Genomic DNA, 15,207 nt, shown 5'->3' with positions numbered 1-15,207 from the left:
GTGTATCAAAGAAATATCTGCATATCACCTACCCAATTTATCATTATTCTTGGGTGCTGTCCATTAACATACCCAGATAGTACTACAGGTTTCTCAATAGGAAATGCGGTTTAAGATATCCTTGAGATGGTTAACATTTATTTCTGGACAACTAGAACTAGACAAACTAGAACAGTTTTTGTTATGGTAAAACTTTACCCTTGGTCCCAGTACTTTAAGAAATACACCCAAAAGAGTTATTTATTGGAACCACTTGGTTTGAAACTATGACCACTTACCACATGGGGCACATGGAAACTCTTTTAAAGTTTCACCAAAGGACAGAAAAATTTGTGCCTCTGTGGACTTAGGCATCATGTACCCTCTTTCTAAGACCTGGTTGCAACATGAGTAGTGAGAAGCGGTGGTGGTTTTTCCCAGCAAGGTCTCCATTTACTCCCATTTATGCTTCCAGACTTCACAACTTTGATGTGCCACATGCTTCTTTCCGTTTTATGGCTTTCACTTAAGTAAACAGATTATCCTTGAACATAATCCTCAGTCTGAGGACAATAAATTAGGAACTCTCTTTGAGAGATATTTTGAATATATATCCTTGGAGTGTTTCAGGAAGATAGATTCTTTGGACTAATAGTAAGACATATGCTCTGTGAACATAAACTCTGGCTGTAGTTTCTACAGGTCAGATGATGCACTCTTTATGCACACAGCCCCCACCTACCCTTTTTGAATAATGCCAACCCGTGACATTGCTGTGCCAAGACCTCTGATTTTCTTTCTACAATTACTCGGGAAAGGAAAGGCAATTTTCTTTTAATGTTCTGACTCTCGGTACCATTTCTTATATTCTGCCAGCCTGCTTACCACAGTTCTTTGAAAGGTGTAAGAGGGATGTTAGTGGCAGGCTTGAAACTGGACCCTGCTGCTCTGAGAGAATAAATTTTGATTCCTTTCCTTTTTTCTTAAAGTGAAGAATCCTAATCATAATAGCTGTGAGTTTCTCAGAGTGTATGTGCCAGGAAAGGTTTTGTTCTGCACAACAGTTAGCCTGGGGGCTGAAGTTAGAAACAAATTGTAAATGCTTTAGTGCTGCTGAGTGAGTTTGTAGCCCTGGCATGATAACTGTCACCACTGTGGCTGTCTAGGCCGCAGGGGAAGGACTGGTGGGTAAATCATTAAAAAAACACCTGAGCGAGATTTCATGTTCTCTGAGAACGGAGATCTGGAGATGTTGCTGGGTTCTGGAATTATTATTTGATTTGCTCTCATTCGTAACCATTTTACTATTCACTTCCCAAGTTTATACCCAAAATAAATGGCTTTATTAAAGGAGATTCTGTATAAATCCAGAGTCATGATAAACCATTTTCCTATAATTTTTCCTTATTTTATAGGTCATTAATGTGGAGTCCTGTTCATTTGTTACTTGAAATATATTCTGTTGTGCTGAAATAATAGTTAAATGAGGAATTACTTATAATGGATAAAAGTAAACTTGATGTCCACATCATCTTGTTTGTAGCTGACTCAAATTTAATTAATGATACTTAGTGTGTAGATAAAGAGTAAAAATAACTTTTATTTCTTTAGCTTCCTCCTTGGGCCTGTGGATTCATAATGGATACCAATTCAGACCCAAAGAACTGCCCCTTCCAGCTTTGCTCTCCAATACGTCCCCCAAAATACTACACATACAAATTTGCAGAAGGCAAACTGTTTGAGGAAACTGGGCACGAAGACCCAATCACAAAGACTAGTCGTGTTTTACGTCTAGAAGCCAAAAGTAAGGTAAGTCTTTGTAATCCCAACTCTGAGCCCCCATCTACTGCATTCATACTACTTGTCAAGCATTGTGCAGTTGCTGCTGGTGTTACATTAGCATGGGTTTCTGAAGTGAATCTCACATACCACAGTAAGACCCAAATGATCTTAAGGGATCCATGGATTTTTTTTTTTTAAATACTCCCGTATTTATCTTAACATGGCTTAGAAAATTTATAGCTAGCATGTCAAGTCATTGATTTCATCAAGGCTTGTTAATATTTGAATTTTGAATTTGAATTTTGTTTTGTTTTGTTTTAATTTTTTTTTTCAACGTTTATTTATTTTTGGGACAGAGAGAGACAGAGCATGAACGGGGGAGGGGCAGAGAGAGAGGGAGACACAGAATCGGAAACAGGCTCCAGGCTCTGAGCCATCAGCCCAGAGCCTGACGCGGGGCTCGAACTCACGGACCGCGAGATCGTGACCTGGCTGAAGTCGGACGCTTAACCGACTGCGCCACCCAGGCGCCCTGAATTTGAATTTTGAAAGTTGACTTAAAGAAATTGTCAAAGTTGGTTTCTAGGTAATGGCAAAAAATTGTGAAGGTGGTAAGCAGTTGACTAGAGTGCTTGAATCTAGTAGGGAAGATGATTGATGTTGAAGGAGTAAGTGCTAATGTACTGACTGCTGCAAAGGAGGCCATGTTGAGTACAGTGGAAACATGGCACAGGGACCTTACCTAGGCTGGAGGGATCACTGAAGGCTTCTGAGAAAGTGATGTCTCAGGTAAAACCTCAAGGATGATTAAGAATCTAACTAGAAAAGGGGCAGGAGGAATACATTTGTGTAGAGGCCTGAATTGAGGGAGAAATGGTGCTTTCAAGAAGTAGAAAGGAAGGGGTGCCTGGTTGACTCAGTTGCAAGAGGATGCAACTTTTGATCTCAGGGTTGTGAGCTCAAGCCACATGTTGGGTGTAGAGATTACTTAAATAAATTTTTTTTTAAGTAAAGGAGGACAATATGGCCAAATAGAGTAAAAGGTAAGACTGAGGGCAGAGTGAAAAGTATAAAAGAAAATTTGTGCAAGTGGGGAACAAATTAATAAACTGTGGCCTTTGGATTTAAGGAATTTTCAGACCTTGACCTATAATTTCATATGTGTTGGTAATGAATTATGACACAGCCTTTTTGTCTTTATGAATTTTTTTCTTCGTTGATTTTCTTTTAAATCTTTAAGTGTATTTTTTTAATAATACAAGAGCAATACACATTTCTTAGAATAAATACAAAAATGCAGAATGTACAAAGTTTAGATGACTATTTTTCAGTCCCATTTGCTGTACCTCTTAGATATAATTATTGTTTACCATTTATTGTATCACTTTTCAGATTTTTGTGTTTGGTTTTTTGTCAACAGAATATGTTTACAGGGGCGCAGTCGGTTGAGCTCAGTCAGTTGAGCATCCGAATTCAGGTTAGGTAATGATCTCACGGTTCGTTAGTTCAAGCCCTATATCAGGTCCTCCACTCCCAGCACAGAGCTGGCTTCACATCCTGTTCCCGTCTCTCTCTCTGCCCCTCCCCCTCTTACACTCAAAAAGAAAAGAAAAAAATATATATTTTTAGGCTTTGTTTTGCTTTAGAAATGTGTAACTATACCATATACCAATCCATCAAAATGTTGTAGTTATCATATCCTAAGTGGAAAGAACAGTGAAACTAAGTGAAATTCTGGCGCTTAATGGTTGAGGATTCTGCCTATAGAGGACAGAAAATTGAGCAGTTAAAACTTCTTTAGTCAGCCTATTTGTAAATACACAAAGATGTGAAATGTCAGTATCTAGCCATAGGTGTGGGGAAATTATGCTAGTACGTCTAATTTTGGTAGCTATATTTTGACTTAATCTTGAAAGAAAAAAATTACAGTAATAGTAGGTAGTAAAGAACTCTTTAAAATCACTTCACTGTCTTGGAAAGCTGCATTTCATAAAATGTTTTCAAGCCTGAGTTTTGCTGCTCTTTTCTAGTTAGCATTATGGGTCAGCAGAATAGCTAAAAATGGGGATGAACCATGATGTATTTTTAAAGACCTTAACCATAACTCTGTTGTCCTTTTTTTTTTTTTTAAGTAATTTCTATACCCAATGTGAGGCTTGAACTCACAACTCTTAAGAGTCACATGCTCCACCGAGTGAGCCAGCCAGGAGCCCCTCCGTTGTCTCAATTAAATGAAGTTTGTATTCAACATCAGTAAGCAATGCATAAAATTAGGGATAAACTGTTTTAAAAAACTTTTATTTACATTACGTAGTAACTCTTCATTTCCAGGATGGAAAATCAGTGCCAATGACTATTTTCCACAAAACGGATTCTGAGGACTTGCAGAAGAAACCTCTCCTGGTACATGTATATGGAGCTTACGGAATGGACTTAAAAATGAATTTCAGACCTGAAAGACGGGTGTTGGTGGATGATGGATGGATATTAGCATATTGCCACGTTCGGTGAGTCAACACATTTTACCTGGCACATGAGTGTTGTGACAGATGTCCAGAACAATGCTATATCAGGGAGGAAAGTTTATTTTCTCATTTGTGTTGTTGAATTTATGTATTCCTAAACATGTGCTGATAGAAGCTGATTTAACAGACTAGTTAATCCGGAAAGCAAAAGGGTAGATTTTTAGGATCTTGCACCAGATTTTTTTTTTTTTTTTTTTAAATTCTATTGAGACCTCTTTACTTTGGGCAAAAATGATGGGGCGCCTGGGTGGCGCAGTCGGTTAAGCGTCCGACTTCAACCAGGTCACGATCTCGCGGTCTGTGAGTTCGAGCCCCGCGTCAGGCTCTGGGCTGATGGCTCAGAGCCTGGAGCCTGTTTCCGATTCTGTGTCTCCCTCTCTCTCTGCCCCTCCCCCGTTCATGCTCTGTCTCTCTCTGTCCCAAAAATAAATAAACGTTGAAAAAAAAAAAAAAAATTTAAAAAAAAAAAAAAAAAAAATGAGACCTGAAAGCAAAGCAGTAGGTATATGGTAAATAACAGTAAAACAAGCGACAGCTTTGATGATCACTTTAGAATAGCAAGTATTTAACACATTTTGAAATTAAGTCTATGAATAAGCTATTCTTTTTCTTTTTTTTTTTTTATATATAATTTATTGTCAAATTGGTTTACCCAGTGCTCATCCCAAAAGGTGCCCTCCTCAATGCCCGTCACCCCTCTCCCCTCTCCCCCACCCCCCATCAACCCTCACTTTGTTCTCAATATCCAAGAGTCTCTTATGGTTTGCCTCCCTCCCTCTCTGTAACTTTTTCCCCCCTTCCTCTCCCCCATGGTCTTCTGTTAAGTTTCTCAGGATCCACATATCAGTGAAAACATATGGTATCTGTCTTTCTCTGCCTGACTTTTTTTTCACTTAGCATAATACTCTCCAGTTCCATCCATGTTGCAACAAATGGCCAGATTTCATTCTTTCTCATTGCCAAATAGTATTCCATTGTATATATATAAACCATTATCTTCTTTCTTTGTCAGTTGATAGACATTTAGGCTGTTTCCATAATTTGGCTATTGTTGAAAGTGCTGCTGTAAACATTGGGGTACAAGTGCCCCTATGCATCAGCACTCCTATATCCCTTGGGTAAATTCCTAGCAGTGCTATTGCTGGGTCATAGGATAGATCTATTTTTAATTTTTTGAGGAACCTCCACACTGTTTTCCAGAGCAGCTGCACCAGCTTGCATTCCCACCAACCGTGCAAGAGGGTTCCCGTTTCTCCACATCCTCGCCAGCATCTATAGTCTCCTGATTTGTTCATTTTAGCCACTCTGGCGTGAGGTGGTATCTCAGTGTGGTTTTGATTTGTATTTCCCTAATGAGGAATGACGTTGAGCATGTTTTCATGTGCCTGTTGGCCATCTGGATGTTTTCTTTAGAAAAGTATCTATTCATGTCTTCTGCCCATTTCTTCACTGCCTTATTTGCTTTTCGGGTGTGGAGTTTTGTGAGTTCTTCATAGGTTTTGGATACTAGCCCTTTATCCGATATGTGATTTGCAAGTATCCCATTCCATCAGTTGCCTTTTAGTTTTGTTGATTGTTTCCTTTGTGGTTGCACCAGATTTTTAGAATTCATGTACCAGTCTGTGTACTCTGACTTCATTTTATTTTAGCTGTTTTCAAGACACAAATAATATTTTATGTTTCTGTTTAAAATCCTTCTCCATCTCCCTATCTCCAAAATAAAATCCAAACTCCTTACTTATAGTATTTAACATCCTAATGATCTGGCTTATCTCTGTAGTGAGATCTTTCATTACTGCCCAGACACACCCTGCACTCCAGCCCTGTTACATCCTTTCAGATGACACTTTCTCCTCTCTGCCTTTGCACATGCTGTGTCTTGATGTTTTCCCTTTCTTTGTGCGTCTCATATTTTCATATTCTTCCTCCAAGACTCGGATTAGGTATCCTCTCCTTCTTAAGCATTTAAGAAGTATATACCCCTAACCTAATAAGTGGCTGTTCTTTCTACTGTTTCTGTGATAACCTGCAGTACACTTGTGTGAAAGCAGCAACCACATGCTTGGCAGCTGTTTTCTTTCCCCCCAAAATTATGATCTTCAGGCAGGAGATTTTTGCGTGTGTGTGTGTGTAGATTTTTTTTTTAAAGAAAGTTTATTTGTGGGGCGCCTGGGTGGTTCAGTCAGTTAAGTGTCTGACTTCGGCTCAGGTCATGATTTCACGGTTTGTGGGCTTCGAGCCCCGTGTCGGGCTCTGTGCTCAGAGCCTGGAGCCTGCTTCAGATTCTGTGTCTCCCTCTCTCTCCGCCCCTCCCCCACTTGTGCTCTGTCTCTCAAAAATAAGTAAACATTAAAAAAAATTTTTTTAAGAAAGTTTATTTGTAATCTTGTATCATTTAACCTAATGATTCTCAGCTCTGGGTGTACAGTCATCTGAGGACCTTTTGCTTTTTTATATTTTTAAGGCCAGCATTTAGCACAATACCTGAGAAGCAGAAGCAGCAACTCAAAACATATTTGTTGAGGGAGACCTGACTGGTTTAGAGCATGCTGAGTTTATTGATCCTTGGGTCATGAGTTTAAGCCTCATGTTGGGCATAGAGCTTACTTTGAATGAATGAATGAGTGAATGAGTGAGCGGAAAAGAGAAAATGACAAATGACTCTTATTTTTTTATAAAAACATATTTGTTGAACCCATTTTTGACGGTCTCTTATCAGGGATTCACAAACCCTTTCTCTGAAAAACTAAATAGTAAATATTTCAGGCTTTGTAGGCCACCTATGGTCTCTGTTGTATATTCCTCATTGTTTTTTGTTATTGTTTTTTCTCCCAACCTTTAAAAATAAACCATTCTTAGCTCTAAACGCCATTTAAAAAAAAAAAAAAAAAATAGGCCTCCAGGTGGTTGTTGCCCACCGGCTATTGTTTGCTGACCCTGAAATATATCATTAATATTTTTTTCCCACTAAAAAATTTTTTTGCCCTTTAATTTCAGGGGTGGTGGTGAGTTAGGCCTCCAATGGCACGCTGATGGCCGTCTAACTAAAAAACTCAATGGCCTTGCTGACTTAGAGGCTTGCATTAAGACGCTTCATGGCCAAGGCTTTTCTCAGCCAAGTCTAACAGCCTTGACTGCTTTCAGTGCTGGAGGGGTGCTTGTGGGAGCATTGTGTAATTCTAATCCAGAGCTCCTAAGAGCTGTGACTTTGGAGGTGAGTATACTTTGTCTCTTCTATTTACAAAGTGGGAAAGTGGGAAAGCCCTAGGATGCTCTATAAAAAATATTTGTTATATCTTTTCACATTTCTCTCTCTCAAATATTTTTAAAGAAGTTGCTAACATATTTACTAGCATAGGGAGTATAACAAAACTTTAAAATTTTAAACACAGAATTGTAGCTCTGGGAGAACTTCTAAACTTAATCTAACTGCTTATCCTTTATTTATCCCTTCTTCCTGGACAGTGTTCTTTATTAATCATTGAGAATTTCTACTGAAGAATATTAATGGCTATCCTCATTGACCATTTCTTATTTTTAAGAACATGTAGAGTTGGTAGAAAAGAGGCAAAGAATATATGACTCACCAGTTCCAGGGACTCAGGCAGAGCACACTGTGACTCTGGAATTCATGAAATCCGTTGCCTGTGCTGCCCATCAACCTTTTAGTCCTGGATGTAGGGGCTCTCTGTTTTTTAGATACTCCATTCTTAAAGGTCTTTAAGGGGTAGTTTTTCTGTACTTTGATTGAAATATCTTGCTTTATTCTTAAAAGTCTCTACAGTTGACCTTTGAACAACATGGGGGCCAGGGGCACAGACCCATCCCCATCCCCGTGCAGTCAGAAACCCATGATAAACTTTGGACTCCCCAAAAACTTAACTGCAAATAGCCTCCTGTTGAGCAGAAACTTTACCAATAACGTAAGCAGTCGATTAACATGTTTTGTATATTCTATGTATCACATACTATGTTCTTACAATAAGTTAGAGATAAGAAAATGTTATTAAGATCATAAGGAAGAGAAAAAAATGTACAGTACTGTGTGTATATCTATTGAAAAAATCCAGATGTAAGTGGACTTGCATAGTTTGAACCTATGTCACTCAAGGGGCAACTGTATAGTCTTCCTGGTGTCCAAAATTATGACGTTCTATTAAAGCAGCTCATTTCACCTTCATCACTGTGCTTCTGGTTAGGTACTCTAGAAAATAATGACTGGGATGGAGAGAGCATATTATTTTCAGGTTTCTTTTATTTTGAGGATGGGGGTATATACACTGTGGACTTGTAAATAAGTGTTAAATAATCCTCATCTGTAAATCTACTTTTTTAAGTAGAAATGCTAAATATAGAGGGGGGAGATCTATATACAAAGATAATAATAGCAAAGCTATTTACAATATAAAGAAAATACAACTGGTCTGTGACTTTTAGAAATTAGAAAGGAAATAATCAAAAAGTATATGAATATTCATCCCACGTTGCTCATTAGAGTCAACCTGTAAATATCCAACAATAGAGAATTCATAGTTTTAATTAGAAGTACCAAATACCAGCTCTGCTTTAAGCAGAAAAGGGATTTTTTAAAAGGTAGTGGGGAGGAGCAGGTATAGTACCAGTCTTAGAGGCTACACAGCCAGAAACATGTCCAAAATACACCATAAAACTGCCCCAGTGAAGCTATCACTGCCACCACTGCTGCATACAAGTCCCCTCATACTGCCAGTGCTGCTTCTAAAATCTCAATATAAATGTGGCACGTTTGCCAGAGGAAATTCTCTATGGTCCCTACTTCTTTGAGTCACTAACTTGCCATTCAAAGTTTGGAGCGCATTATGTCTGATTTGGTAGACCCAGGCCATGTAGTTATACTCCACAACTGCAGGGGAAACTAAGAAAGGGAATACGGGGCATTTAGTACCTCCGTAGTGAGAGGCAGGCTTTGCCTCATAAGGTTAGGGATAGTCTAAATGCAAAAAAGGAGTTCAGATTCTAGGCAGCTGGAAGGAATTGCATTTGCCTACTAGGTTAATGCCAATACAAGAGAAAGCTGAAAAGCATGTTAACAGAATACTATAAGCTAGGTGAAAAAAAGCAGCTGCCATTTTACTAAATGTTTTAATACTAGTTATAAGCCAGTGAGTGGTTTTTTTCTTATTTCAATTTGGATACTATCTAGACTTTCTTCAATCAACATTTATTACCCATATTTTAAGGTAAAATGTCCAACTGATAAAGTAGGGCTTACTCATGTGTTGGGTTTTTTTTTTAATAATTTTTAATGGTGATAAAATAACAAAATTTACCATCTTAACTATTTTTACATGTATAGTTCAGTAGTGTCCAGTATGTTCACATTGTTGTGGAACCAGTCTCCAGAACTCTTTCCACCTCGCAAAGCCAAAACTCTACACTCATTGAATAGCAACTCCCCAGTTCCCCCCTTCCCCTCAGAACCACCACTCGTACATATTTGTCTTTTTGTAACTGACTTATTTCACTTAGAGATATCCTCAAGTCCTCAAGGTCCATCCATTATTGTAGCATATGTCAGAATTTCCTTACTTTATAAGGCTGAATAATAATCTGTTGTGTCATTGTGTATATTTTGCTTACCTGTTTATCCACCATTGGACACTGGGTTGCTTCCGCCTTTTGGCTGTTGTGCATAATGCTGCTGTGACTATGGGTGTACTCCTCAAGACTCTGATTTACCTAGGAATATATTTGCTGGATCATATGGTAATTCTAAGTTTGATTTTTTGAGAAACTAGCATACCATCTGCACCATTTTACATTCCCACCAGTAGTGCACAAGGGTTCCAATTTCTCCACATCCTTGCCAACACTTGTTATCACTTGTTATTTTTGTTTCTTTTTAATAGTACCCATCCTAATGGATGTAAGGGGTAGCATTTATTACTTTCATATAAAATGTACACTAAGGCATCAAACTAAAAAATTGTGAAATTAGAAGATAAACCCATATATATATCTCTGAATACCTTAAAGGCCAGTTATAAATCACAGGCCCTAGTTAAGGACTGAGTAGGTCTGAGTAGTCTGCCTCCTGGGAATCAGCGTGACTTCTTGACCTTTGTTCTCTCATGTCAGCATTTATATTCATAAAGTATATTTTTCTGAAATTCATGTTACCAATTTGTTAGTCAAAGTTTAAATTTCTTTGGCTTTGTGGGGTTTTTTTGTTTGTTTGTTTGTTTGTTTTTTTAGGCACCTTTCTTGGATGTTCTCAACACCATGATGGATACTACACTTCCTCTGACATTAGAAGAATTAGAAGAATGGGGGAATCCTTCATCTGATGAAAAACACAAGAACTACATAAAACGTTACTGTCCCTATCAAAATATTAAACCACAGGTAGTGAATAACAGTTCTGATAAACTATCCTAAAATGATAGAAGAGATAATCAAAAGAATATTTACCCATGCTGACCCGGAATTTTGTAGGGCTTTAGATTGTTTCTGCTTATAATACCCAAACAACTTTCAGCGCCATCTCTGCTCATACTCCATGTTTGTTTCAATGTAATAGTTCAGAATAGGTTAGATGTTGTCATGGTCTCACTAGCCAAGAAAAGGGTATTCCAGGTAGCAAGTGGTCTAGTACTATGATACTGTAGATCTCTCAATATGAAATGAGAAGAAATTATCTAGCACTTAGGTCAAAAAAATGGAGTTATTTTTCATAACCTATAAGGTAGAAAAGGACCATAAGGAATAATGCAAATCTTGTACATCTATTTTCTTTCAGCATTATCCTTCCATTCACATCACAGCTTATGAAAATGATGAGCGTGTACCTCTGAAAGGAATTGTAAACTATACTGACAAACTCAAGGAAGCCATTATGGAGCATGCTAAGGACACTGGTGAAGGTAGGAGACCACCTGGAAGCAGGGAGCATAGCTAAATGTTCTGTTACCTACCACATACTGCTCAGAGTAGTACATTTTATGCCACAGACCAAATCATCTGCCCGTGAGTTTGGACAGTTGGTTTTCCTGGGTCGACTACTGAGTTGAGGCATACCTAATAACTATATCTGACTTGCCCTTTTTTCAAAGGACAGTCTTAAAATAAGGTAGGCAGGGCACAAAGAAAAATAAATTTAAACATCAAAGTATAACTTAGAGATATACTGTCATACAACACTCACTCATTTAACAATATGAATTGAGCCATTATTCCTGGAAACTTCTAGAAAAGCTTTTGCTCTGGAGCTTCAGTGTCCAAACTAGCTGCGTTAATTTCCTCTAGATCTTTCCATTTCATTGCACAGGAACTCTTACCTTTTTCTTCCTTATTAGCAAGACCCTCTGAGCTCAGGGTGAAAGGGACCCACATGCAAGTTTCAGTCACCTTGTTTTCACCTCCATGCCTCACACTTACACATTGCAAAAGTTGGCGTTTCCAGGTCATAAGACTCTGATTCCACAGGGCCATTGGCTTCCTCTTGCTTCACAACCTTCTCCATGTGGCCCAACAAGTCTCTTCCATCCAGTGTCCTCAGCCACTCATCCTCCTGTTGCTTTCTCTGTTTCAGAAATTTGTCTTTTCCTGCTTGCCCCCTCCCATCTCTTACTTGGTGATAGTTTATGCCTTTTTCCTTTGCTATTATTTTAATAGCGTACTTGAGAAGAAAGGGGAGAAATGAATCTCAAACCTTCTAATTGTTGCATATGTTAACTCTTTCAGGCTACCAGGCCCCCAATGTTGTGTTAGATATTCAGCCTGGAGGCAATCATGTGATTGAGGATTCTCACAAAAAGGTATGTTTTCAAACCCCTCTCAGTTGACAGATGCCCAAGTAGAGATCTGTCACTGTCACCATTTCATTGGTTGCAGCAGAGTTTATGACAGCTGCTTTGTCACTGTCTGGTCTGTGACTGAGGCCCAAGAGCAGAAGGAAGAATGCTGAGTCGAGAAAAGTTTCCCTCTTATACTTGATAAGTGAGCGCTGTTAAAGAGAGTGATGGAATCTTACCTGTTTGGAAGCACCTTCTGCCTCTGTCCCCAAATAAAAGTAGACTTGCCATAAATGGCTGACTTTGTGGTTAGGTGAAGATGGATAGACAAAGAGATGTAGCCCTCGAGTTTTACCACAAAGGCCTTTATCTAATTTTTTTAAATGCATTTCTTTTAGATTACAGCCCAAATTAAATTCTTGTACGAGGAACTTGGACTTGACAGCACCAGTGTTTTCGAGAATCTTAAGAAATACCTAAAATTCTGAAACGCTGCATTCCATGGGAATTGGAAACACACTGAAATATTTCATAGTCTTATTTCCAATTGGGTAAGCAACAGTGAGATTTTTTTTTAAGTTAGTAATTTTTTAAAATTTGCTTCTCCATCCACATTTTGTCTCGTGTATATCTCACTTGATTCTACTGCTCTGTCCTTTGGCACACGTGCCCTTTAACCTAGGAAAGGGGTTTTCAAACCGTGCTCCTCAGAAGGACACGGAGGACAGGGTGAAGGAAGGTTTGGTGACAACACAACTCTCCCAGCTCCCCCTTCAGAACAGCTCTGTTTCTGTCTGTCCGAACTAACATTTCCTTTGAAAAGTTTACAAATCAAGGTCCTGCCTCTTTGCTAATGAACACTTTTAGACACGTCAGCAGTAAGTCCTCCAATTTCTACGTCTGTATTTTATGAAAAGAGGTAACATTCTTCACATTAGAATTCATTAGTCCGGGGTCCTCAGGTGTCCCGATCATCTCTTACACTGAGGCTAGCTCAATAAAGTTACAAGTTCCTGCAAGCGATAGTTTTATTATTTTTAAAAAACATTTGAGAACCTTTTCTAAAGCTGTTACATTCACGTTGTATTACCCAGCCGTCTATGGTGCGTGCAGTTACTGCACATGCTTAGGAGGGAACAGGACGTCAGTGTCTTCATCTCTTTAACACAAGCTGTGCAGTAGGTTTAATGTGCTGGAATAGCACGCCCGATTAGAAACAAAACATCTGTCTCTGAAAGCTGTTTGGTGATGAAGGAGATTCTTCGTGTTGTATTCAAGGACGAGGCCTTCTCCTTTGTCCAGTAAAATGTCATGCGTATCAACTTCACCGCCCTTGTCGGCAAAACTGGTACTTAACCTTATGCTTGCTCTTGTGGGAATATTGGGAACCATTTCCTTTAGATTTAGCGGTGAGGATTCTCCAAAATTCAGAACCACCAGAAAGACTCGGTCGATGCCATCCAGCTCTCTTGTGTACACGACAGAGTGGCTGTTATTCCTCAGATAGCAAAACCAGCCCCTGCTGAGGAGCAGCTCATTGACATGAAGCAAACTTAATTCTTGATAGAACTTCAGTGCTGATCTGGGCTGAGTCTTTTGGACCTATTTAAAAAAAAAAAGAAAAAATTAACTATTCACTTCTCAAATAGTTGTTAGCAGTTTTTTTTTTTGTTTTTTTTTTAGTAGTCTTAGTATCAGATAAGGAACTTATTTCCCAAAAAAGTTTGCTTCGGTTTTGCCCATTAAAATGACTACCAAATTGTAAGTATTGATAGGTTGGTAAGAGTAGTTTATTTAACTACCGAGAGATACTGCAAATGCAGGGAGTCATTGGGTGCAGAGCGTTCTGCTCGCATTTTGGCCAGATGTTATGAGAGACCAAATTTGACTCCACTTTAGGTATCTCAAAACAATGTCCCTGTCTAAGTTACCTGGTGTTTAACTTGCCTAACTACAGTCCCTTTATGCTACATTGTAACTGGAAGAAAGGCTGCCACTGTGGCCATGAACTGGGAGGGCTTCCCTGTTCTCTTTTGTAGAATAGTTTGGAGGTCTCTTTAACTTCAGACACGTGTTCCTTACATAGCCAGTGGTGAACAGAAAGTTGCAAAAAAGGACGCAAAGCAAAATGCTGCCTACAGGGAAAGTTTAAAAATTATACTTCTTTAATGTGTGTCCATTAAAGAAGATTGGGGTTTATTTCACAGCTATATAGAACATATATAATTTAATTTCAAGCGCCTTCTCCTGTGATTATGTTAAAATGTCATTTTAATAACAGGATAATGTTTGGTTGAATGGATATACCAAATTTAAAACCATCCCTCTCATTTCAGCATTCAGCTTTCTAATATTTTCTCACATTTTTAGTGCCTCTCCCGTATTTGGATTATTTACTTAGGATAGAAAGACAATTACTACGTCAGAGAGTATGGATACTTGATACATAATGCCAAATTAGTCTTCATAAGAGCTGTTGCCAAATCAGTGGTAATGTTCATTTCCGTGGACTCTTGCCAGCCATGTTGACTGCGGCGGTGGTGGCTGTCATTGCTGTTATTGTTGTTACTGCGGGGCAGGTGCCTAATGTGTGGTCTTCAGTGAACATCTACTGAATGTTTGAAAAATGTTTATTCTCTGTTATCAGGCACAAAGGTATTTATGGTACATGTATATGGTATATGTATATGACTTGTCAAATTACTATTAACATTTTCTATAGCCTTAGATGATGCATGGAAAAGCATAGTTCGGTGCCACTCACATAAGAAGTGCCCAATAAGTGTTAACTATTATCTGTGTCTACTTTCTAGAAGTATGTTGAAGTGTCTCTCTGTAATTGTGGATTTGTCAGTTTCTCTTGGCATTTCTCATAGTACTTGTTTTATATATTTGGACGCTATTGTTAGATGCATAGATCATGACTTGTAGTGGAATGTTCTTTAACAGTTTTTGAAAATCACATTGGTCTCATAATGCTTTTCATATTGAATTCTATTTTGTCTGCTATTAAATATTTCCACACCTGTTTTTTGTAACTTTATTTTTTTTAAATAGGAAATGCATGCACACAGTATAAAATTCATTTATAAGAGGAATATATAAAATAAGGTTTTTCCTAACACCATCCCCTCGCTTTTCACCTTTTG

The 15,207-nt window shown here is 38.4% G+C and overlaps 2 protein-coding genes across 4 annotated transcripts in view; one reads left to right on the top strand and one right to left on the bottom strand.

The window, feature by feature from the left end:
• The window catches only part of PREPL (prolyl endopeptidase like), a 58,164-nt gene extending 43,077 nt beyond the window's left edge, over positions 1 to 15,087 (top strand). For all 3 annotated transcript variants that reach the window (XM_047068331.1, XM_047068330.1, XM_047068329.1), the window contains 7 exons: positions 1,591 to 1,788; positions 4,093 to 4,268; positions 7,284 to 7,500; positions 10,521 to 10,670; positions 11,065 to 11,188; positions 12,009 to 12,082; positions 12,457 to 15,087. In XM_047068331.1, coding sequence (XP_046924287.1) covers positions 1,591 to 1,788; positions 4,093 to 4,268; positions 7,284 to 7,500; positions 10,521 to 10,670; positions 11,065 to 11,188; positions 12,009 to 12,082; positions 12,457 to 12,546 — 1,029 coding nt within the window. In that variant the 3' untranslated portion in view covers positions 12,547 to 15,087. The remainder of the gene's footprint in view (positions 1 to 1,590; positions 1,789 to 4,092; positions 4,269 to 7,283; positions 7,501 to 10,520; positions 10,671 to 11,064; positions 11,189 to 12,008; positions 12,083 to 12,456) is intronic.
• The window catches only part of SLC3A1 (solute carrier family 3 member 1), a 50,689-nt gene continuing 48,701 nt past the window's right edge, over positions 13,220 to 15,207 (bottom strand). Inside the window, exon 11 of the mRNA XM_047068333.1 lies at positions 13,220 to 13,660. Within this exon, the coding sequence (XP_046924289.1) occupies positions 13,220 to 13,660 (441 nt within the window). The remainder of the gene's footprint in view (positions 13,661 to 15,207) is intronic.

Source organism: Lynx rufus, unplaced genomic scaffold (assembly GCF_022079265.1).
Source record: "Lynx rufus isolate CCGP_SWC_20201006 ecotype Redwood Valley unplaced genomic scaffold, mLynRuf1.p SCAF_8, whole genome shotgun sequence".
Lineage (NCBI taxonomy): Eukaryota > Metazoa > Chordata > Mammalia > Carnivora > Felidae > Lynx > Lynx rufus.
This window is presented reverse-complemented; position numbering and strand designations above follow the sequence as displayed.